The 26,338-nt window shown below is 40.1% G+C and overlaps 1 protein-coding gene across 1 annotated transcript in view; it reads right to left on the bottom strand.

The window, feature by feature from the left end:
• ADA (adenosine deaminase) overlaps positions 1 to 11,602 on the bottom strand; it is a 48,364-nt gene extending 36,762 nt beyond the window's left edge. The window contains exon 1 of the mRNA XM_060772191.2: positions 11,444 to 11,602. Within this exon, the coding sequence (XP_060628174.2) occupies positions 11,444 to 11,479 (36 nt within the window). The 5' untranslated portion in view covers positions 11,480 to 11,602. The remainder of the gene's footprint in view (positions 1 to 11,443) is intronic.
• Between the last annotated feature and the right edge of the window lie 14,736 nt (positions 11,603 to 26,338).

Below are 26,338 nucleotides of genomic sequence, written 5' to 3'. Positions count from 1 at the left end.
GAAGTCCAGTTGTGGCCAATAGCATTAATTACTGTAGCTGCACAGCTCTTTAAATAATAATAATAATAATAATAATAATAATAATAATAATAATAATACTTTATTTATACCCCGCCACCATCTCCCCAACGGGACTCGTGGCGTTGAGGCCAAGCCCAAAAATTATAATAAAGCAAGATAAAATACATACAACAAAGAATAACATCAAATAAAGTGCAAACAATAACAAAATATTACAATAGAAAAACACAAAATATAAAATGATAAAAGACTTGAACACAATGGGCTGGGCCAATTGCAATGGATTAAATTATAAAACCACTGGGTGAGATAGATAAATAGAGTAGTGTATCTAGTGGGAGGCTCAGATGGGATAAACAATGGGGTTAATCTTCACTGAGGGATGAGATAAGTGCATCAGAAGGACAAATTTGTACTGGGACGGACATGGTATGGGGATTTGTTATTCGTTCCTCAAAAGCACACCAGAAAAGCCAAGTTTTTAGGCTCCCTGATCTCCCTGAGTAGCGAGTTCCAGAGCCGAGGGGCCACCACGGAGAAGGCCCTCTCCCTCATTTCCACAATACTGGGCTAGAGGGACCAATTTAAGGACTTGATTGGACATCCCGGAGACCAGAGTTGAAACCTCTACTAGGTGACCTTGGGCATTTCACACTCTCTCAGCCTCAGGGAATGGCAATTCCATCCTATAAACAAATGTTGCCATGAAAATACTGTGATATGAGTTGCCATAGCCTAGAAATGGCTCTGAGGTACACAACAATTAATTTGCATCTTACAAGACACTGCAATTAACATTCTTTTATTGCACTAATAGAGCATGCAGAAAGTAACACTACCTGCTTTAGAAATACAAGGGTGTAGCTTGGAGAAGTCACAGTGCATCTTCATAAACCTACAAGATAATAATTCTAATGTAGTGTTATAACAATTATAATGTGAATAGATTACTACTTTGCCTCCAAGCTTTTATTATACATCTCTGTTATTAGCCTAGAATGCTCTCCCATTCAATATGTTCCATTAATTATGCTTGACATGTTCACATTGGCTCTAAAGGAGCGGTGCCAAGTCTGGAAAAATGCTGTCCATCTCTCCCTCACCTTAGGCCTGTATGGACATGACTTTCAATACAATATTGTTTTAAGCTTATGTACAGGATGTAGTTCTGCCTCCACCCAGCAGGAAAAAGCAAACTGCCTTTTATTGTGATTATATGAATGCAATGGTTCCCTGGTTGTCTGATAAATGAAATGTGTGTTTACACCTTTAAGTCACCGAACCATTTCTAGTGACCTCTTGGATTTCGTGGGGTTTTCTTAGGAAAAGCATACTCAGAGATGGTTTTTGTCAGCTCCTTCCTCTGAAATATAGCCTATGTCATCTGTTATTGTTAGTAGGCTCCCATCCTTGTTCCAACCGAGTACACGCTCTGGTTACATCCAGAATAGACTACTGCAACACACTCAACGTGGGGTTGCCTTTGAAGACTGTTCAGAAGCTTCAAATGATCCAATGGGCAGCAGCCAGATCACTCACTGGAGCAGGGTACAGGGAGCATACAACCCCTCTGTTACGTCACCTCCACTGGCTGCCAGTTTGCTACCGAGCACAATTCAAAGTGCTGTCTTTAGCCTATAAAGCCCTAAACATTTCCGGCCTAGCTTACCTGTCCAAATGGATCTCTCCCTATGAACCATCTCAAAGCTTAAGATGGTCTGAGGAGGTCCTGCTCTCGGTTCCACCTCCTTCCTGGGACGAGAGACAGGGCCTTCTCAGTTGTGGCCCTCCGCTGTGGAATTCCTTCCCTAGGGATATTAAATCAGCCCCCTCCCTCCTGACCTTCTGTAAAAAAGTAAAAATGTGGTTTTTTGATCAAGCCTATGGCAATCTTATGTAATAGATAAATATAGATGTATGTGCAATGACTACTGGAATGGCCCAGACTATGATTTCAGATAATGTGGTTAACAGTAAAGGTATTGTTTTATACGTTTAAATGTTTTAAGGTATTTTATAATTCTATTTAAATGTTTATTTTAACTGGACTTTGCTTTTGTAGGCATCAAATAGCCACCTAAGTGTAAGCCACCTTGAGTCCCCTCCGAAGCAGAGAAAGATGAGGTAGAAATGTTGTAAACAAATAAATGCAGAGTCATTTCTGAGTAATCATAAAGTTAATTTAATCCTGTCTTTTTGCTGGAGGGAAGAGGGATGCACCACATTTCAGCTTAAATTCTGTATATATTTACTTAAGAATAAGCCAGAGGCAATACAGGGTCATTTCTGAGTAATCATAAAGAAGTGGAACACTTCACTTATACTAGATTGAGAGATCTCCCTGAAACCTGATGGCTGAAGGAAGACGGCTGTGGCTTCATTTGCATCCATTATAATTTCATCACAAATGAGGCAATTCAAGATTATAACCTTATCAAACCAGTCCAACAATGTTTGCTTCTCTGAACTTGACACTCTGCAGCTTTGAAGCTTTTGTCAAGGAGGAAGCTAACATTAGTGAACAAAAATGTGTTGAAATTCCCACTTCGAAGCCCACTAAAATGCCAATGAGACATATGGAAGAAAGGCAGGTTGAACTTATCTCCATTATAGACAGTCCTCAAGTTATGTTCTGTAGGTTTTTTCTTAAGCTAAATTTGTTTCTAAGTCGGAACAGGTACATTTTTAAAGTCTAACTCCAGCCAAAACAAGCCTAGGGAAGGGTTAACACTCCTGGGTGGTTGTTTTGCTGTCTGTGTCCCTGTTCAGAAGATTTCACCTCACCTTCTGTCCCTGTGATAATAGGATTTTGAAAAAAAAATTGGCTTATTGTGGTAACAAGGATTGGTGATAAAAGTTTCAGTGGAGACGTCTTTTCCCTATGGAAACTCTTTCAGGATTGAATTTCCCTTCCTAGGGGTAGATTTCTCTCCTATTGTCTCAGCCCCGTTCTTAACTATGCGTTGTTTGTAAGGCCAATGTTTCTAACTCGGGGACTGCCTGCATTACAAATGTATAGTGCTCTTAATTATTCTGGCTTTACTCTCAGGCATAGACACAGTTAAGTCTCAAATATAAACACTCTGGACTGGAGAAGGGTTTGTTGAGAAGGCAAATGTTTTTAATTACTTTATTTACCAAGGAAAAATGTAAACATCAAGGATACTTGAGTGCACTGGTTTCATTATTGCTGTGTTGGTTTTTATTACCCAATTCACACAGAGAATATCAATATCCTACCTTTCTCTTAAGATTGGGTTCAACAATTTTTGAAAGATTAAGCTAAAACATTAGTTTGAAAAAGTTTTTAAAAGAATTAAATAACAATATCATTTAAGAAATATGGTTAAAAGAAGCATAAACACATTGCATGCTTAAAACACACTTTCAAGTAAAGGATTTTTTTAAAAAAAGCACATCACTTTATACATACACACTACTGCTCCATAATTTAAATTAAAAGGTTTGTCTGAATAATATTATACAGATTAAACATGAAGTAAAAAACCCTTTAACAGACAATGTGGACCGCCCATTGTCATCACTACCATGTTTGTGTTTACTAGAATGTTTATTTTTTTTATTTTTAATGTCATTTTGATAATGTTGTTGTTGTTTGTTTTATATGCTTTGATTTTATTGCTTTATTGATTTTATTGCTGTATTATGTTGTCCGGGCTTGGCCCCATGTAAGCCGCTCCGAGTCCCCATTGGGGAGATGGGGCGGGGTTGAAATAAAGTTTTGATTGATTGATTGAAGAGTAATACAAACTAAGATTTCAGACTCCGAAAACACTTACAGTGTTACTGTAGAGTCCCACTTATCCAACTGTTGCTTATTCAACGTCCTGCATTATCCAATGCAATCTACCTCCCACTCAGATCCACAGCTGTTCCAATACATTACGATGTTTTGGTGCTAAATTTGTAAAGACAGTAATTACTACAGAAAGTTACCATGTATTGAACTGCTTTTTCTGTCGATTTGTTGTAAAACATAATGTTTTGGTGCTTAATTTGTAAAATCATAATGTAATTTGATGTTTAATAGGCTTTCCTCAATCCCACCTTATTATCCAACATTTTTGCTTATCCAACGTTCTGCCGAACCGTTTATGTTGGGTGAGAGAGTCTACTGTATCTGTATTACATCAAAGATATATACGCAAACTCATAATGATGTGGAGCCACATACCAATTATAATTAGCCAAGGAAAGGTGTAAATGAAAATAATACTCACTACAACAACAGTGTAAGAGATGAATTTTATGTTTGGTTTTGATGTACATACACACAATACTTCTTTTTCTCCTAGTTCAAACTATGATCTTGCTCTGGAAAGAAACCCACAAAAGGAGTTTCACAATATAACATAATTAGATTTGAGAGTAGCAAGAACATTGTTTACATTTTCTTGGCTAAAGAAATGCCTATCTCCATAGTTGAGATCACATATGATCATCATGACAGTAGTGCTGACATTGGATTAATTTTACAAACTAATTCAGAAGATAAATTCACATCATGTACATAAATGCAGTGGGGAATAACCAAGATTTGATAATGGAAATTTCTTGCATATGAACATTACTGACCACAAGCATCTCAAACACTTGCTTTTTTGTGTCTCATATTTTTAGTGGTAAAAAAACAGGTCCTTTGAAGATACAGATTTACAGACTGGCTTTATATTAGGATTCAGCCCTGGGTTTGGATGCTCAGGTGTCCTCAGTGCTCAGGGGTATATTTGGAAAGTTACAGTTAGTGCCAGTTTGGATGCTCAGGTGTCCTCAGTGCTCAGGGGTGTATTTGGAAAGCTTCGTACATTGCTGAGGATGTCTGATTTGATCACAATGTCACATACTTGAGTTACATCCATTATTGATTAATGTAGTGCACAGAATGTGAGGATGTCTTCAATAAGTGCTCAGAAATTACAGGTAGCCTAAAGGTATCGAACCAGACTGTTACTGAGGCTGGTTAAATAAAACTAACATCGTTGTTATGAAAGCCTTTTGGACTTGTCCATCTATTTCCAGGCACATGTCAATGTGATTGTTATGAAAGCTGCAGAGGAGGCTACCTTAAGATCTATGCTCTCCCATGATTCTACCCAAAAATGCGTAATTCTTGTAGACTTGATAATCTGAAAGAGGGTGTTCATGTTACCTGTTTTGAAAATCCCTTCCTCAGGAGGTTAGACTAACTCCCTCCTTGTTGTCATTGCATTAACTGGAGTAGTTTCACTCATGCTCTAGTCACAGATTTCCAAGAACACACATAAGATTAAATTTATGATTTCATAACCTAGGACTTAAGAAATATGTACTGAAGATGCTTTATCCATTCGACATCCAAATGTAACTTTTAGACATCAATGAAAAACACACCCCATTGTAACTATATGCTCTATAATTTTATTTATTTATTTACTTTGCTTATATACCGCTGTATCTCAAGCCCGAAGGCGACTCACAGCGGTTCACAAACAGTAAAAACAGTAGAAACAGCAGTGGTTCCATACAACATATAACTATTGACTTAACACATTATCCATAAATTACCAATAAGCAATTACAAAGCACAATTATTACAAAAAACAACCGTACCCAATCTTCTCATCATCCAAGCGTAGTCCAGGTTCGTCGTCCATTGTTCCATTCCTATGTTCCATTACCAGATTGTACTAAATTACTCAAACGCCTGCACAAACATCCAGGTCTTCACCTTTTTTGCGGAATACCATTAGAGATGGTGCTAGTCTAATGTCCGTAGGAAGGGCGTTCCACAGCCGAGGAGCCACCACCGAGAAGGCCCTATCTCTCGTCCCCGCCAGCCGAGCTTGAGAAGCAGGCGGGATCGAGAGCAGGGTCTCCCCGGAAGATCTCAAACTCCTGGTGGGTTCATAGGCAGAGATGCGGTCAGATAGGTAGCTTGGGCCGGAACCGTTTAAGCATAGCCCCAGGAACTGCTCTACAAAAGATAAAAGTCTTGACTCTGGGAGGCTTGCCATAGCATTAACAGATCTCAAGAGCACTACAAGGTTTTTAAATGCTTGCTTCCTTGAAAGCAGCTCCCTATAATAAAGACCTCATCACATTAGGAAATATTCAATTTCTGAGACTGAGGATGTTTACCCCATCCTGTTGGTGTTCCGTTGAAATCTATCTGCAAAATGACACAGAAATAGAGTATTTCTAGACAATATTCTAATTGTAATATTTTAAATACTATGGACTTTTCTCTTGCTGATGCGTTATTTTTGCGTGTGATAGGGAAACATGCTCCCTGATGACAAGTTGTATTGTTGCTGGTGGGATGCATACTTCCCACCAGCAACAATACAACTTGTCATTAGGGAGCATGTCTGGTTGGCGGAGTCTTGTGACTGTTCAAGACAGAAGGAGCCGCCTTTTTCACTTGGGATGTGGAAGGGGAAAGATCTCCCCTACCCCCCTCTCTATAGCCAGAATCTGCCAAAAAAAAAAATCCTCTGTAAAATTAGATTCCTCAGAACTCCACATTTCATGCCAAGGAGTGATTAGGCAAATGCATTTATCAGGCAGATGCAAATATGTTTTCAAATCTCGTGAGAGCAGTAGTTCAGGGCACTTGGAAGTTATGTCTCTGTGCAGAGTTAGGAAAAAGTTTTTTTTAAAAAAAGTCCAAGGAGTGATGTAGGGAATCTTTCAAACCGAGCGGGAGAAGCCAGCTTTCTGTAGTGTGATGGGACAAAGCAGATCATTTCAAGGCATGAATCGTAGCACTGGTGTGATGGGATCAATTTGCATCCAATCCGCATTTAGTCAGCAAAAACTATGGGATGCATACTGATAGAAACAGATTATTTCCTAATGTGATGAGATCCTAAGAGTCTGTTATTTCAGATCTTGTACACCACAATATTTTGATGTTTTCTCTGTATTTTCTCCTTACATTACTTATCTAGGTTATCCAGAGAACAGGCAGCTAAAACAATCTATAGAGCAGTGGTTCTCAACCTGTGGGTCCCTAGATGTTTTGGACTTTGACTCCCAGAAATCCTAATAGCTGGTAAAGTGGCTGGGTTTTCTGGAGTTGTAGGCCAAAATACCTGGGGAGCACAGGTTGAGAACCACTACTATAGAGTTTTAGAAAAATCATTGCACAATTTAACTTGAATTACATCTGTAGCCTACTGCACAGAGTCTCACTTTATTTGAATAGGAATCCAACAATAGTATGTTGTCTGGATGCTATGTGCACTTGTTGGCCTTAAACCCGGGCCTTGGCACTCACAAGTGGACAGCAAGGAATCCCACCCATAGTTTGTGTGCCAGCTCTAAGATCCAGTGTATCCGGTTAATATGGCCAACTGCCATTTGCGAACACTTCCAAGTAAGTATACACAGCATTAGGCAGCTAACACATTGCTTTTATAAGCTAGATTTTTTTTTTTAAAAAAAAGTTTAATCAATAACTGAGTGAGGATGAATTCGGTGGGAACTCACAAATAAGAAGGGAAGGCTTAAATCTCTGCCTCTCTTGGGATATGTATTTAACACAACATAATTAGTAGTCTCACTACAAGTCTGTACAAAAACATATTTACTATTAAATCAAAAAGTAGTAAAATATACTGGTTTATATTTTAATAATTTTGTGCATAAAGCAATGAGTGTATACACTGCACTATCAGCTAGCAAAGGTAACACTCCCTCAGACACCCATGTGGACAAGTTCAGAGTTTGGAATATTTCTGAATTCCAGATAAGGGATGCTCACACAGCATGCTTTATTACTCCCATTTAAAAGCTTTCATGTCTGCTTCCTTTAGGAATTTAGTAACCCGGTTGCTTAATCAGTGATACTGCACTTCATTTAAGTTTAATTAGTTTCATTCTTTTGTAGATTATAGGGTTGAAATGTAGAATATAAACTTCACACTTGGACAGAGAAACAATCTGCCACAGGAATGTACCTCAATACAGACTCGCTTCTGCTCATTATATATCAAAATACCCAGTTGAATTGTGTACACTAAACATATCATCGCTTATGCCACTTACTAGGATGACTGCAGTTTTAATTATAAATATCCCCACACAAAACCAGCAATTTGTGTAGAAACTTGAAGATCCTTTGCTTCATAAAGGAAATGAAACTCAAAAAACCTTACCGCATCCTTTATTCTTCTAAGTCAGTATCATGTATTTAACTTCCTCATGCCAACATTTGAAACTTAAGACTGGTAAGATGTGTTGTCACATCAGAGTCTAACAACAAATGAATCAGATATCTAACCCATGCAATTATTAATTAGACCATCTATAAGGCAGTTGTGGCTTTCCATATATTATTTTGGGGTATAACTCCCACAATCCACAATCACGGACGGCCAGAACATAAAGCGTTCTTTCCAAACTCTGTTGCATCACAGTGTGTCGGTTGCAGTGGGTGTGTCGCATGTAATGAAATGTGACAAAAATCTTGTAAATGTATGTTATTATCTCACAAATCAAATATTTTAAAAATTATAATGAGATACATTGTGTCCCCACACATTTCGTTATTAGAATTTATGTATGTGTCCACATCTCTTATAAGGGGTTGGACTGACCTCAGCAAGCGAGAGTCCAAAAGTGGCAGGCTAAAACCCGGAACTTCAATCCATGGCTGATAACTCCCTACTGAATACACAGAAGTCTGGGTGACCTGGAAGGCGATGAACAGATGGCGCTCTGGAACCACGAGATGCAGAGCCAATCTTACGAAATGGAGCTACAAAGTGGAGTCCATGATATGCGAGTGTGGAGAAGAGCAAACCACAGAGCACCTATTACAATGCAGCCTGAGCCCTGCCACATGCACAATGGAGGACCTTCTCACAGCGACACCAGAGGCACTCCAAGTGGCCAGCTTCTGGTCAAAAGAAATCTATCATAATGCCAAGTTTTCAACTTTTTTGTGTTTTTAAATACATTACTACTGTATCCTCAATTTGCTTCTGACACGATAAACAAATAAATAACTGGATTATATAGGTCTTGTGCCGTAATGTAAAATAAACCAGGTGTAGTTCACATTTGACCAATCCACACACTGTCTTCCCAAAGAAAGAAAATATGCCACACAGATGAACAAGGAGTTTACTCGTCATAATTCAGAACAATATATTTACAATCATGTGATCAGTTGCATCGACTCACATAATGTCCTTTTTATGAGAGGTTTAAAATAGTCGTTCTCTGTTTATGTGGGTAAACTCCTTCAGATGCTCATGAAGCAAAAGTACAAACTGTGGGGCCTTCCACACAGCCCTATAAACCAGAATATCAAGGCAGAAAATCCCACCATATCTGCTTTGAACTGGGTTATCTGAGCCCACCCTCAGATAATGTGGGATTTTCTGCCTTGATATTCTGGGATATAGTGCTGTGTGGAAAGGCCTTTGGTCTCTCTCTGCTTCCCTCTTCAAACTGTCTCTGAACACCTGCATAGCTCAAGCCTGAACGAAAATGTAACAGTAACCAAAAGTTCCAGGCTCAGCCATCTCCCCAGGCATTGCCCGGCCAATTAGCTTAATGCATCTTATTTTAGAGTTTACACACACTTTGCATGATTCATTGCATGCTCCAACAAATCTCCATTGTCAGATAATCTGGGATCAAATGATAATCTGGGATCAAATCCTGAGATATCGGGGCAGTGTGGAAGGGGCCTGAGTTAATATCCCAGCTCAAAAGCAGTTAGCCTGTTTTCAAAAAGGCATTTCCCATTTTTTCCTAACTGCAGCCACTTTTTGTTTGCGAAATTACTGACAAGACCAAAAGTTAAATTAGCAAACAGGGCTGGGAAAACATATCGCTTGTCATTCTGTATAGGAACAAGTTCTTATGGTCTATACCAGGTAATGGGACTACTTGGGCCCTCCAGGTGTTTTGGACTCCGACTCCCACAATTCCTAACAGGTTGTTAGGAATTGTGGGAGTTGGAGTCCAAAACACCTGGAGGGCCCAACTTGCCCATGACCGATCTATACTGTCAAAATAATAATAATAATAATAATGATAATAATAATCAACTGGAAAAGCTGACACAATATGAGGGTTTAAGATCGAACTGCAAAGACTCTGGCACAAACCAGTCAAGGTGGTCCCAGTGGTGATCGGTACACTGGGTGCAGTGCCTAAAGACCTTGGCCTGCACGTAAACACAATCGGCACTGACAAAATTACCATCTGCCAGCTGCAGAAGGCCACCTTACTGGGATCTGCACGCATTATTCCCCGATACATCACACACTTGGGAAGTGTCCGAAGTGTGATCCAATACAACAGCCAGCAGAGTGTCTGCTGTGGACTCATCTTGTTGTATTTCAAATAATAATAACAATAATAATAATAACAATAATAATAACAATAAACATGCCATTCATGCACAAAAAAAGGAAAGAATTAGCATGCCTGGGAAAAACCTCAGATTGATTGACAACATAAAGAAAAAACCTTAGAAGAGGGGGGAAATGTTGGATGCTTATTTTGGATGCCTACAAAAGCCATGGGGTAAAAGGAAAGCTTTGAAGAGAAGCACTGATAGAACATGATGGGAAAGGAGGGAAGTAATGTAAGACTTGTGTAGATAGGTACAAAGGAGACATGTTGGTATCTTACAGTGTGGCTAGGCATGGGCCAACTTGGGCCCTCCCTCCAGGTGTTTTGGACTCCAACTCCCACAATTCCTAACAGCCGGTAGGCTGTTAGGAATTGTGGGAGTTGGAGTCCAAAACACCTGGAGGGAGGGCCCAAGTTGGCCCATGTCTGGCTGTTAGGAATTGTGGGAGTTGGAGTCCAAAACACCTGGAGGGAGGGCCCAAGTTGGCCCATGTCTGGCTGTTAGGAATTGTGGGAGTTGGAGTCCAAAACACCTGGAGGGAGGGCCCAAGTTGGCCCATGTCTGGCTGTTAGGAATTGTGGGAGTTGGAGTCCAAAACACCTGGAGGGAGGGCCCAAGTTGGCCCATGTCTGGCTGTTAGGAATTGTGGGAGTTGGAGTCCAAAACACCTGGAGGGAGGGCCCAAGTTGTCCCATGCCTGGCTATTAGGAATTGTGGGAGTTGTAGTCCAAAACACCTGGAGGGAGGGCCCAAGTTGGCCCATGCCTGGCTGTTAGGAATTGTGGGAGTTGGAGTCCAAAACACCTGGAGGGAAGGCCCAAGTTGGCCCATGCCTGGCTGTTAGCAATTGTGGGAGTTGGAGTCCAAAACACCTGGAGGGGGGGCCAAGTTGGCCCATGCCTGGCTGTTGGGAATTGTGGGAGTTGGAGTCCACAAGACCTGGAGGGAGGGCCAAGTTTGCCCAAGCCTGGTAGGCGCACCCAAGGATCTCTCTCTCCCCGGATGGCCAAAGGGGGGCGCCTTGGGCTGATCTGCTGCCTGGCTCACCTTTGGCTTGTTGAACACCGGTGGATCCTTCTCCATGCTGCTGCTAGTGCTACAGCCGCCTGTTCCTCCTCCTCCTATTCCTCCTCCTTCCCGAGCTGTGTCTCCTGCTCTTGGCCAGCCTCACAGCGCTTTTGTAGCCTCCGACCCGCCTCGACCGCGTTATAGCTGCTTCTGCTGCAAGGCTGGCTCCGCCCCGCGGCACTGCTGGGACTGGCCCGCCTGGAGTGAGTCTCGCTCGCCCTGGATGTGTTGCATGCAGCTCAGGAGGGAAGTTCCCGCGCCAATGTTTGGCCCAAAGGAACACATTAGGGTGCAGCTCACTCATCCCACCTGGGAAGCTTTTGTTTTGCTTCTCCTGCAGGTATTTGGGGCTTCACTTCCCACAAAGCACCCTGCCTGTCCATGCAATGGTCAGGGATTCTGGGAGGTGAAGTGCAAAGATCCGCAGGGCCAAAGGTTGGGAGCTCTAGGGCCCTTCCACACAGCCCTATATCCAGAATATCAAGGCAGGAAATCCCACAATATCTGCTTTGAACTGGGATATCTGAATCTACACTCAGTCTGGGGCCTTTCTCACAGCCCTATATCCCAGAATGTCAAGGTAGGAAATCCCACAGTATCTGCTTTGAACTGGGTTATCTGAATTTATTTATTTATTTATTTCGGTTACTTCTACCCCACCCTTCTCACACCGGAGGGGACTCAGGGCGGCTTACAAAGGCACAATTCGATGCCGGCATCACATAACAGTAGTAAAACAATATAGCAGCAATTAACAGTTAAACAACAGTTCCTGCATTACAACAATAAAACCAATACAAACTCATTACTCCTCATTAACAGTCAGCGTTCGCCATCTCATAATCTAATTTCCAATTCTACTTTGTCAGTCCTGTCAGTCCTAGTCGTCTGATTGTCCTTATCTAGTTGTCAGATTGCCCAAAGGTCTGGTCCCACAACCACGTCTTTACTTTCCTCCTGAAGGAGTGGAGGGATGTTGATGACCTAATTTCCCCCAGGAGTGAGTTCCACAGGTGAGGGGCCACCACTGAGAAGGCCCTGCTCCTCGTCCCCACCAACCTCACTTGTGATAGCGGTGGGGTCGAGAACAGGGCCTTCCCAGATGATCTCAAATTCTGGGATGGGACGTAGAGGGAGATACATTCGGACAGATACACTGGACCGAAACCGTATAATGTCAAGACAGGAAATCCCACAATATCTGCTTTGAATTGGGTTAACTAAATCTACACTCAAGCCTGGGGCCTTCCTCACAGCCCTATATCCCAGAATGTCAAGGCAGGAAATCCCACAATATCGGCTTTGAACTGGGTTATCTGAATCTACACTCAAGCCTGGGGCCTTCCTCACAACCGTATATCCCAGAATGTCAAGGCAGGAAATCCCACAGTATCTGCTTTGAACTGGGTTATCTGAATCTACACTCAGTCTGGGGCCTCCCTCACAGCCCTATATCCCAGAATGTCAAGGCAGGAAATCCCACAATATCTGCTTTGAACTGGGTTGTCTGAATCCACACTTAATTTGGGGGCCCTTCCACACAGTCCTATATCCCAGTTCAAAGCAGGTGATCTGGAATGTACATGGCAGTATAGAAGGCGCCTGGCTACTATAATGCAGCTCAAACTGCATGCATCATCATCATTGGCGATATCTCGGGTCCGTGTATGATACATTTCCAAGTGTAGTGCCTTAGGGCCCTTCCACACAGCCCTATATCCCAGAATCTCAAAGTGGAAAATCCCACAATATCAGCTTTGAACTGGAATATATGGCAGTGTGGACTCAGATAACCCAGTTCAAAGCAAATATTGTGGGATTTCCTGCCTTGAGATTCTGGGATATAGGGCTGTGTGGAAGGGCCCTTAGCGGTGGGTCTGTAGGTGACTGTAGAGACCTAGGGCCCTTTCACAAAGCCCTATATCCCAGAATATCAAGGCAGGAAATCCCATATTATCTGAATGTGGACTCAAATAACCCAGTTGAAAGCAGATATTGTGGGATTTTCTGGCTTGGTATTCTGGGAGATAGAGCTGTGTGGAAGGGCCCCTAGAGAAGAACAACAACAAACTCTCCTTTCCCTGCCTCTTCTTTGGTACCATCTACACTGAAGCTTCAGGATGCAGTTGAGCTGGAGGCCCTTCCACACAACTGAATAAAATCCCATATTTTCTGCTTTGAATTGGAATATGGGCCCTTCCACACAGCCCTATATCGCAGAATATCAAGGCAGAAAGTCTCACATCTGAGTGTGTACTCAAATAATCCAGTTCAAAGCAGATATTTTGGGATTTTCTGCCTTGATGTGATCTGGCCGGAGACATTTTCCTCATGCATATGAGGGCCATGCTATATTATGGTGGCTTTTGTTAAAAGCCTCAGCATTCCCTAGATCTACCAAGTTTGTAATTTTATTTTTTAAAGATGCAATATTTTTTTGGCACGACTTCTTTTTGAGAAACCCAGCATGGCTTTCCTCATGGCATCCGATCATCTAAACCTCACAAGGAGAAACAGATTTGGGCGGAAGGAGGATACAAGTAAAATAAATCAAATGCTTCTATTACATAGCTATAACGTTCTCATAAGCACTCTTTCTGACAAAGGAGGGGAAAGTAAACTCTCTGTAGATGTTCCTTCTCTGATAGGTGGATGGCAGTGGTTCTCAGCCGTTTTTTGACCAGGGTCCACTTTGACCAGGGACCACTCTCCAACATTAGTACCAAAAGGGTTACTAATCCGTTTTTGGTCAACTTTAGATTCTGCTTGGTTACTTGGGGTGCTGATTCAGAAAATTGCATTGGATAAACCAAACCATCTCTAGTTTCTGATACAGAACGTATGCCATCTGTAGTCGCCATCTGCTCGCTCACAGAAAAACGTATTTAATAATGTAGAGCTGATGTGGTAGTAGTAATCCTTCATGGGTTGTCAGCCACACAACATCCCCATTGCCTTGGCACTATAAGAGGGTTTTGCAAGACCAGTCACTCTTGTTTTGAGGCAACAATGTAGTAATTGTGAGGCCACAGAACATATTTACATTCTTGAGGACAACGGACCACAGGTTGGCAATCACTGGTGTATGGGAATCACTTTTGGGAAAGAAAATGTAGGTACACCCTATTCATTAGCATGAAGAAAGAGTTGAAGGCCACAGTCACAGATCCCCTATTCTTGCTTTAGAGAGAAATGATAAAATACAGCAGGTACTCCATATAGGCAGGAAAAATGAAATAAAATTGGATTATGATCTTTTTATGAAGCTCATATCTCTTTATAGGTGCACAACATGAAGTATTTGAATTGAATTTCTGTTGTAAGGATATTTGGTGTTTCCCTTAAAGAAAGATTATAATCCTGTCTGAAATAGCCATGTATAAAATTGAACTTTCAATTATTAAATCCTCACATCAGAGCTTCTAAACCTATTTTTGCAGTTGTTTCTGTTTTGGTAATCATGAAACACCCACAACTTTTCATAAGGTCTTTGAGGGAGGAAGAAAATAATGCAGTTACGACACTGAGAACATTATATAAATGTGTGATTTGTCAGAATGCTTGTTGAGTATGTAAAGACGCAATGAGCTACGCTGTGCCTTTGACAACACAAATAAAATATTAATTGTATTTTAAGTAATGGTCAAGTTTATAATATGTTGTTAGTTTCCGCTCTGACTGTGAATCACATTAGTATCTCTGCCTTTTAAAACAAGGCATATGGTAAATTAAAATGGCACTACTTGAAATGAGTCAAATTCTAAAAAAGTCCCCTTGTCTCCATCTTCCATTACATTGAAACAGTCATCAAGTTAATTGGTGGCATTATTTATACAAAACAGTTTCACATGAACAAAGTTTTATGTCAAAGCTTATACTTATGTGTTTGAGAAGCAGTAGGCTTTATGGCCAAAATATCCTAAAGGTGCTATATGATTTTTGAAATGAAGCAACATCTGCCCTGGTTGGTTCTTGAATGGAAACTGTTCGTTGTGCCCCATGAAGACCCTCATTATGTACCCCTAATTAATCCCTTTTAGTTAAAGAGATTAATATTTTATGTACTGTTTCGGGGGGGGGGGGTCAGTCTAGACAGCCTCTTTGTAATTTAAGCCTCTGTCATCCTGGCCCTTTAAGAATCCCCTCAGGGGTGGAGCCTCAGGCAAGGCACTTCTGGTTCTTGGAAGAGTCAGCCTTTTTGTGACTGGAAGGTGAAGAAAGAGGAAGGCTGGAAAGTCTCCAAATAGCACTTTCAGCTAGAGCTGTATTCAAGTCTAGTTGAAGCTGTATTCATGTCTAGTCAGAGTTGTATTCAAGTTCAGTCAGAGTTGAATATTGAGACCATCTTAGAGACAGTTGAACACCATACAAGAAAGAGACAATAAGAAGAAATAAAGATTCAAGAGCCTCAGTTCGGCCAGAACTGTGTGTATCTCTCAAAAACTTTACCTCTACCCATAAAGACTTTGTAGTGATACTCAGGAGAAAAGAAAGTCTACAGTTTTTGCCAGTTAATAAATTCTATATAGTCACTGTTCTGTTCCCTGCGCAGCCAGTTTGCCTTCCAAGTAGTGGGGACAGAACACTACCAACAAATACCAAGTGCTGTAGACTAAATTTCAGAGGAAGGAACTGACAAAAACTTCTCTTGAGTATTCCTTACATATGAAAACCCTAGGAAAGTCATGAAATCTCTCCAGGAATCTTTGGGTTCTCTAGTGGTCAATGTCTGGCAGAAGTTGTCCATAGAGTTCTGCAGGAAAACCTAGACATTGTTAGAAAGTGTTATCTCAGTTAAAAAATATTTTTAATTCATGGTTTTTCACAATGGCTCTTACCCCAGTGAACTGGAGGGCTAATTGTACTTCTTTGTCTCAGTTGCATCTGCAGGGAGCTGGCCAGCAGAGCCATTTTTGAGTGGTTTGACGTTTTTGACACACAGACGCTCATATGAAGAGACTTCAGACCACTCAACAGGCCATTTTGAACATTTGCAGATGAAATGGCTCGAATTTGCTCTTTCCTGAGTGCTATCTTTAACACAGATTCAGTAGATATTACTTTGGTTCTTCCTTGTCCAGTGGCAATGGACACAAGATCCCAGTCATCTTCAGTCCTCCTTGGGTCTTGCAAAAACTCAAGGCTGTTTCTTTGTAAAAAAAAACCAAAAAACAAAAAAAAAACATGTTTGTCAGTGCCTCTGTTAAATTGATATTTGGTATTTGCACAAAGAGAAAGAAGGAAAAAAAGGAATAAATATATGCCAATGTCATTTAGCACTACATTACATGCACGCTGGCCTTCTACTCATGTCCTTTTCCTCACCCCGACCATCTGCTTTCAATTTAAAATTTTATGGCTTTATTATTCTTGCTTTTATTGCTTTATTTTAGATATTATGGATCCATTGTTGGCTAAAATTAGTTGTCTTTATTGCTACTTTATTGCTCTACCTTTTGTTATTGCTCTTAATTTTTATCTTGCTTAACTTTCTAAATTGGGAGCCAAATTGACAAAGAAATAACATGGCTGTGGCTCACAAATGGAACTTTAAAAAAGGAGACGGAGGGCCTGATTCTGGCAGCCCAAGAACAAGCCATTAGAACAAAGGCCATCAGAGCCAGAATTGAAAAGTCGACAACAGATCCCAAATGTATACTCTGCAAGCAAGCAGATGAAACAATAGATAATATCCTCAGCTGCTGAAAGAAGATTGTGCAGACAGACTGTAAGCAGAGGCATAACAGTGTTGCTCAGATGATTCATTGGAACTTGTGCCAAAAATACTATCTGCCTGTGACAAAGAACTGGTGGGATCACAAGCCTGAAAAAGTTATAGAAAATGAACACATCAAACCACTCTGGGACTTCCGAATTCAGATTGACAGAGTTTTGGAGCCCAAAACTCCCGACCTCACGATCGTGTTAAAAAACAGAGTGTGGATCGTCGACGGCAGGCGACAGCAGGATTGAGGAGAAACAACTGGAAAAGCTGACACAATATGAGGATTTAAAGATCGAACTGCAAAGACTCTGGCACAAACCAGTCAAGGTGATCCCAGTGGTGTAGTGCCTAAAGACCTTGGCCTGCACTTAAACACAATCGGTGCTGACAAGACACGATTACCATCTTCCAGCTGCAAAAGGCCACCCTACTGGGATCTGCACACATAATTCGTCGATACATCACACAGTCCTAGACACTTAGGAATGTGTATAGTGCTGATATTTTAATCGTGTTATGAAGTGGCATTGTGTTGTTATTGTATATTCTTTGTATGTTAACACATGTTGTGAACCGGTCCGAATCCCTCTTTGAAGGTGAGAGGGTCGGTATATAAAACCTCGAAATAAATAAATAAAATGGGAAGTGTCCGACGTGTGATCCAATACAACAGCCAGCAGAGTGATCTTGTTTGCTGTGGACTCATCCTATTGTGTTTCAAATAATAATTAATATCCCTCTTTTCTCCCTCACAGGACCCAAAGACACTTTTAACATATTAAAATCATGTAACCAACAATCCAAATACATTGATAATAAGTATAAAACATCATAAAATAACAATTAAAAACAACAATAATATACATTTAAAAGACAAAACCTTCACTAGTTTCAGGAATGAGTCCGTCACAGTGCAATAAAACTCAGGGTGAGGAAGAATGGGATTCTGCTCTAGTTGGTCCGAATCAACTATAGCTGTCTGTGCATGCCTTCAACAGGCAAGATAAACACCAAGTGCCTCCGGAATATGTTACTGAACATATAGCAACAGCAAAACGAGACAACAAATAAACTTGCCTCACCAGGTACCCCCAGCATGTTAAAGAAGCACAGATTTATAATAGAAATGGAAATCATAAGAAAAGTAGAGGCTGGAGAAAGAAAAAGTCACCCTTGGTTGCATTTTGAAAGACACCTTCAAGTGGTTGCTAGAAGATTCAATGTGTTTTTGTCGACTTGATGACCTGATTGTTTCATTTCACATGTGCATGTTGTTTGTTATGAGTAATAACTTCACTTGGCACGTTAAACTGTTCTTGTTGGAATGCAAGAAGCTATTCTAATTATTTCCACATTATTTTTGACACTTTTACACATTTTTCTGCTAAAAAAGGAATAACCGAGATAGACCTGTGCTGTGGGAAAGAGGCTGAGAAACTGGCCACATTTTTGTCAGTCTTCCTTATTATTATTGTTTCTGGTTTTAGAAAGGAAGAAACATAGTTTTCTTTGCAAAAATGGCTGATATAATAGATAGAAGAAGACGAAGGGCATTTTCCAACCACCTACAACTGATATCTTTTCACACCGAAAAAGCAACTGGTTTTTCTGTCCCATTATGCTTGATGGAAATAGATTGATAGAAAGTGGGACAAACTCTTAGTTGTGAAGGACTGTTCAGCAGTGGAACTCTGCGCTGGAATGTGGTGGAGGCTCCTTCTTTGGAGGCTTTTAAACAGAGGCTGGATGGCCATCTGTTGGGGGTGCTTTGAATGCAATTTTCCTGCTTCTTGGCAGGGGTTGGACTGGATGACCCATGGGGTCTCTTTCAACTCTATGATTCTATGATTCTCTGACATTTGGAACGAAAATCTGGAGTTACTGGGAGTGGAGAGGGACATGTTGTGCCTCCTCCTCTCTTTAACCTCTGTTTTGAAAGCAGATCATTGCTGGCATGGAAAGAAGCTTGAAAGGGAAGAGAGGAGGTCTGATTTTTCAGAAATTGAGTTGTGAGAGACCCAGGCTTATGAGGAGCAATGCGCTGTATGATGTTGTCCAGTTTCCTTAATTTTGTGGACTGGGCAGGATGCCAATTGTTGAGTACAAAAGATAAAATGTTGTGTCTTCAGTTTTTTTTTTATTAAATAGTTTGCTGACTGGTAGATATTTTGGCTGCTAAACCCAGATATAATATGAGGAACTTTCTCGGTACTTCCAAAGAGAGCATTTGGATTGGAGAATATCAAAGGTCATTCATCTCTCCAAATTTGCTGGGTTGCAATCTATAGCACCATTTATTATTGGTTCTGTTAGCTAGGGCTGCTGGGACTTGTCATACTAGAGCTTCTGGAGGATGGCATGATTTCTCTTATCTGGGAAAGAGTTAATATGTTATGCTCTTTTGACTTTATCTTTCATTTCCTTATGCTCTTTTTAGTACTAGTTTTAAATTAGAATATTATCTGGAAGCATCTTAATATTGTATATGTTCTTTGAATGGGCATTGTGTGCTGCTCTAGAATTTCATTTGAAGGGAAAAGAGAGATACAAGTGTGTCATACCATCCGGCTGTCCACCTTTATTCCAGGAAATAGAAGCGATTTACATAACATTGTCATTGGTATTGTTCCAACTTATGGCAACTCTAAAGAAAACCTTATGTGGGGTTTTCTTATTCAAAGAGGTTTGCCTCTGCTTTCCTTTGAAGCTGAGAGAGTGTGGCTTGCTCAAGGTCACCCACAGCATAACTCTGGTCTCTAGAACAGGCATGGGCAAACTTTGGCCCTCTGGGTATTTTGGACTTCAACTCCCACAATTCCTAACAGCCGGTAGGCCAGTTGAAATTGTGGGAGTTGAAGTCCAAAACACCCAGAGAGCCAGAGTTTACCCATGCCTGCTCCAGTGCCACAGTCCAACGCTCAGACCAGACACCATGCTAGTTCTCATTTACATGGCATACTCCCAGTCTTTCAGACGTCTGATCTACTTCACTTCAAACATTTAATTATATCAGTTGGCCATACTCGAAACCGACTTGGGAACTGATGATTCAGGTGTGCACAACCTGCAGCAATCCAGCTGTTTTGGCCTCCAACTCCCAGAATTCCTGGCCATTGGACAAGCTGGCTAAGGCTCCTGGGAGTTGGAAGACAAAACAGCTGGAGAGTTGCAAGTTGTGCAGGCCTACTCTGGGTGATATAATGTGAAAAGCCATATACTGTCATCCCTTCCACAATATATGAACATGCTTGATGGGAATGATGGAAGTTGTGGTTCCATGCATCTGGAGGATAACTTACTGAGGAAGATTGTCCAGTGTCTTGTTATCTCTTGTTCAAGGCAAGCCAGTCCTTCTGAATATGTGGTTGGCCCTCCATGTCAGCAAGAAATTGGTTTCAGGACCCCCTGCAGATACCAAAACACATGGATGTTCAAATCTCTTAATAAAGGGAGTTTATATAAAACCTGAGCACCAACTGATCCTTTCACCCCATCAGCCCTTGCCTGCAGCAAAAGCAACTGCAATGAACCCCAGCCTTCCTTTTTCTTTGCTTCTGCAGCTTCTTTGTCCACAGCAGGGAAGACCCATTTTTGCCACAATCATCTTGAAATGCCAGCAGGCAGAGGAGGAACAAGACACTCTGTGCTGCCTTTAGTTTGGTTTTTTTTTAGTTCTTTTAAAAATATATAAATATTTCCAATCTGTAGTTAGTTGAATACATGGACTCAAATCTCATGGAGACAGGTCCCCTACTTTATCTCTGTTAAATGCCTTTTCCAAAAGTCTTGTCACTGTTGAGAAAAGGCAGGAAGGATTTTTGAAAATTTCAGCCTTTGGAGAAAATGTCAGTGGATACAGAAAGGCCAAAAAGAAAGGCCTTCTGTCATTTCCTGTTGTTTTTGACATTATTAAAATATTCTTACAACTTATGTCTTGGTGCAACTCAGGCTCCACTGTTTTTGGCATACTCTTCCTGAGCATTGAAACTGATCTTATCAGACAGCACATTATCTTGCATCTGTTTAATAATTCTGCCCAGTGATTAGAAAAGCTGCAGCTAAACATTAGCCACTGATAACAATTAAGGAAATGTGCTGTTGACGATAGAAAAGAGAGTTGTGGGTGGAGAAGACCTTACACAATAAAGCTAGATATCTACAGTTGTGTTCTTGCTATGGTTTTGGAGTGAATTATTATTTGCTGTTCCAGAGACTAAAGGTGCATCTATATGGAATGCACTCCCAAATGATAAGATCGACTCCATCCCTCCTGACCTTCAGAAAAAAATGTAAATCATGGTTTTGTGACCAGGCCATTGGGCAGCAGACTTAATTTGCACCATAATGGACACTAACTGGAATGGCGTTATGGCAGAGGAAATTGTGACTTTGTTTTACTGTTTTAATTAATGCTTTATGTATTGGTTTAAATGACTGTTTTGTATTTGATTGTGTTATATTATTGTAATTGTGTTGTAGCGGTCTTGCACCGTTACTAATGTAAGCCATCCTGAGTCCCCTTCGGGGGTAGAGAAGAGACGAGATACAAATGCCAGAAATGATGATGATGATGATAATGATAATGCCAATTGATGTCACTTTCACCATCATGTCTCAATGCTTTGGAATCCTGGGAGTTGCAGTTTTACAAGGACTTCAGACTTCTCTCCTCTAGTGTGCTGATATCTCTCCATAGTACAGTAGAGTCTTGCTTATCTAGCCTTCGCTCATCCAACACTCAGTATTAACCAAAGCAGTCTGCCTCCCGCCTGAATCCACAACTGTTTCAATACATTGCAATGTTTTGGTGCTAAAGTTGTAAATACAGTAATTACTACATAACATTACTGTGTACTGAACTGCTTTCCTGTCAATTTGTTGTAGAACATGATATTTTGGTGCTTATATTGTAAAATCATGATGTAATTTGATATTTTATAGGCTTTTCCTTAATCCCTCCTTATTATCTAACATTTGTGCTTATGCAACGTTCTGCCAGCCCATTTATGTTGGATAAGCAAGACTCTACTGTACAACTTATCCAGGGTCCTATAGCATTGAGGCATGGCAGTTAAAGTAGCATCAAACAGTGCAGGACATCCTAAGACAATGGGTTGAATTACAATGAGAGAGATTGCTTCTAAATACTAAAAGGAAGTTATTGCAGCGCAAGTTGTTTAACAATAGAATAGACTGCCTCAAGGTGACAGTAGGTTTCTCTACTTTGGAGGCCTAGTTTTATATTGGTTCCTTTTTTTGCTCTTTTGCTTTTTCCTTACTGCTCCCAGTTGATGAGGTGGATGCCGTGCATAGAACATAAGCAAAGAAAGATCAGGTTTCTGTTCCATGAAACATACTGCATATCAGAACAACTAAAGTGGACGCAAGAAAGAAAGGTTTGGTCTTTCGGTCCCGAGGTAAGGCAACCCGAACTCAGAATGAGTTCAGAGTCAAGCCTTTTATGCTTTGACATCCAAGACAACTTGACAGGTATTGTTGAAGACTTGAAAAATACAAATTATGAAAGGACAGGCCTCTCTAAAAACCTATGAAAGACGTGCTGCTTGCTTTAGGCTGCCAGAGCTGCACAGTCAGCCTTTGATATTTGTAGACTTTTGCAGATTTGATTGTTGGTAGATTTGATTAAAATGTTCTTTCTAGGAATCACTAATTACTTTGCTTGAAGTGGACTGTGGAGTCATGCTGAGGACCTAGTGATTTCCAGAGAGGTGTTTTCTCAGATTTTAAAAAATAGTGGGGGTTTTATTAGCAGTTTTCCCACTCTTGTGGGGGTCCTGTACTTCTAGCACTAGCAAATGTGGAGGACACTAGAGTCCCATGGTTGTGCATTGAGTCAGGTTACACTGAACTTAACACAGAATTCTCCTGTAATTTTTTTTACAGTGTGCACATTAGTTGTCCTCCAGATGTCGATGGACTTCATAACTCTCATGATTCCTACCCACTAAGCTACTTGGCTGGAGCTTGATAGGCGTTGCAATCCCTAAATATCAGGCAAGTCATAAGTTTGCCACCCCTATAATTCCAAAGTATAGCAAGATGAATGGTGTGTGTTTGAATTATTTTCTGCCCTAGCCTGGGTGGAGATAGGGGTCATGCATTACCTCTGCATTAAGTGAGATTAAATTGCCTAAACTCAGGGGAAAAATGTACATTATGGAATTTCTCTGCATGAGTCAGTCAAGAAAAATCGTAACTGGTGATTTAAAGGCATTAGATTATAATCTTCAGGATTGTGCTCATAGAACACCACAAGTTCTGCAGCCATATTCTTATGAGAACAGGACATTCACTACTTTATATAATCTAATTAGGGAAATACTGTCTCATAATGACCATTGCTAAAAGAATATCCATAGCAATCTAAAAATTTAAAAGTTATGTTTTGATTTGGTTGTTAGATAGGTAGTTCCATATTTCTTCATATTCCAAAAGAACAAAAAAAAAAGGTCAGTATGCCTGTTTCAGTTGTGCAGGACACACACTGTAAAACCACGAGGGCTGTTTAATTAACAGCAAAACAAGACGATGTGCCTATTGCTACCATTTATGGCTGTTCTTGAATAGTCATTGTGTTTATTTTTATGCAACCAAAACATTGCATTGAAATGTCACATGCAAAGATCTTTGTGTGTGAGTAAGAGAACAAACGGAAATAATCCCTGACCAAAACAAAACAAATCAAATAAACATTGCAAAAGTCAGATGCAATGGCATATTGCAATATAATGCAATTATTAATTATAACAGTTTATACATGATTGCATGATTAAAACAAAAATTGACATTGTGAAAATATAGATGTTATAATATTTGCAAAATGATAATCCTTATTGGAAGATAAAGAATAATAGATCTAATTACAAATATACACATTGAACAGTGATTCCAATAGCCAGAAAATATCATACTTGCATTTCCTATTAGTACAGTATAACTCAATATAATTAGGCTGCAGTTCTATACTGATTAACTTAATCCCTTTCCCTTCTTAACCACACAAAAATCATTAAGAACAAAGGTTAACACCAAAGAACAAATCATTAAGAACAAACCATAACGCCAAAAGACTAAAAACGGTCAAATTGTATTAAAAAGTATTGATTTCAACTTTAAAATGTAACATATATAATTACATAAAATATAGCCTACACAAATACAAATGTTTGTTTTCCATGCATTAAAGAGATTTCCAGGAGTTAAAGCAGCCTTTGTTTTTATCATAACATCACATTCCTGCAATTACAGCATTATTTATGAACAACTCTGCAGCTTTTCATTTCACTATTATCAACACTTTGCCAGTCGAGGTCAATGTGACCTCGTATTCCATAACTTTTTAAAAAAATCCAAGAAGTCTTAAGTTTGCAGTTACACAATTAGATCATGACACTATTATGGAATGAGTCCTAGTTCCTTCCCAGGTCAGGAAAATGAACACATATCACATTATTTCCAGATGCACTTTTCTATGCTTTTCTTGTAAACACTAACTTGGTACTGGTTTTGTCTATGACTCTGGCCAACACACATTTTAGTGCCTCAAATGTTAGCCCTGTTTCTGAGTATATCTAACCCGTTGATTCCAAAAATGGCACCAGTTTCCCTGTATCAGCTCTAGTTTTTGAGATACAGAGCATATGCTATCTATCAGTCGCCATCTGCTCACCCATGGGAAAGAAAACATAATCACATCTAAGAAACTAGAACTGATGCAGTCTATTCAAATTAATTTTCTAAATAAGAGCCCCAAATAACCCCGGGAACAGGTCTACAAACCAAAACATCAAGAATTTTTTTGTTGGGCTTTGTTATTTTCTAATTCTTATATTTACTATTTAAACTTATCTTTGAATCCTGTGGTTTTTCTGGCCATTAACCCTTAGCAAATTACATCAGAATGGTACAATTGCAGTAATAACTGAAAATAAATAAATATTTTTTAAATGCTGGCGAACAGAGAATTATTCTACTTCACTTGGGAGCTTTTGAAAGTACCGGTATGCCCCCAGTCCAACCACCAGAAGTAGTCTGAGATTTTGCTTCTGGAGATTTTTAAGGATTTCTCAAGAAAGGAGCAACGAAACCTCACCCATGGTGTACTGACTGTGCTACTAATGCTGCAACAAAGTTGATTGAGATCTTTACATCCAATGTGATTACTAAACTATAGAAGGATAGGCAGAAATTAACTGATTGTTCTAAGAAAAAGAAGACATTTCCAAACAACCCAACAGCACTACGGTGTGGTGCAGCATCAGTAGATTTGTCATGCGATAAGCTCTAAGTAAAGATGAAACTAACACAGTGCAATTGTGCTATAACAGTGAGTCGCAAGATCATGCAATGTGGGACTATTTTTTCACTGACTCAGGCAGAGCATATACCAAGGGTTGTGCCCGTGCTGCCTTACTTGATTACTGATGATCTTAAATATGGGGCCCCAGAAGTCTCTAGTTTGTTGGGTGGAACCTGAGATACTTTATTTTAACCCAAATTACTCCCTATGATGGTTACATGTTGGTGCCAAAAAAGCACTATGTTCATGTGAGGTGGATCTCCCACAGGAGAACATGATGAGGTAGGGCTAGTACCACATAGGTGTGTCTTGCAGAAGATAAGTGTTTTGGAATTTGAAAAGGTACAAATTATAATTTTTGGACAGAAGGAGTAGCCTGTTGCAAATTTTTCTTTACATCTCTTAATTCTTTAATATTAGGCAAGAATAAAATACAAGATGACCACACAACTTTAACTCATAGTTTCATCTACTCACATCTAACAAAATATGTTCTCTGTAGGAATTGTCTCAGTCCTCCAGGCAATTCTATATAATGCTTCTGCTAGAGGTTACCAAAGAGTCTCGCTAGAGCACTGCTTCTTAAATTGTGGGCCCTGAGCCCAAATAGGGTCTCTTTAGCTCAGTGTTGAGGTTACAAAAAATGGCAAAAGTAAAAGGTTCTGAATGCCACCAATTTACACAAATCTGTTGGTAACAGTGTACAATGTTTCTAGTGAACTCTGCAAAAAAATGCTTCAGCTGTAGTCCACAAAAAAGAAAATCAGTCTGTTTAGCAAGCCTTGCAAACGCTGTTTTGTTATCAATAAATGTTTGGGTTTTATACCTA

Source organism: Anolis sagrei, chromosome 4 (assembly GCF_037176765.1).
Source record: "Anolis sagrei isolate rAnoSag1 chromosome 4, rAnoSag1.mat, whole genome shotgun sequence".
Taxonomy (NCBI): Eukaryota; Metazoa; Chordata; class Lepidosauria; order Squamata; family Dactyloidae; genus Anolis; species Anolis sagrei.
This window is presented reverse-complemented; position numbering and strand designations above follow the sequence as displayed.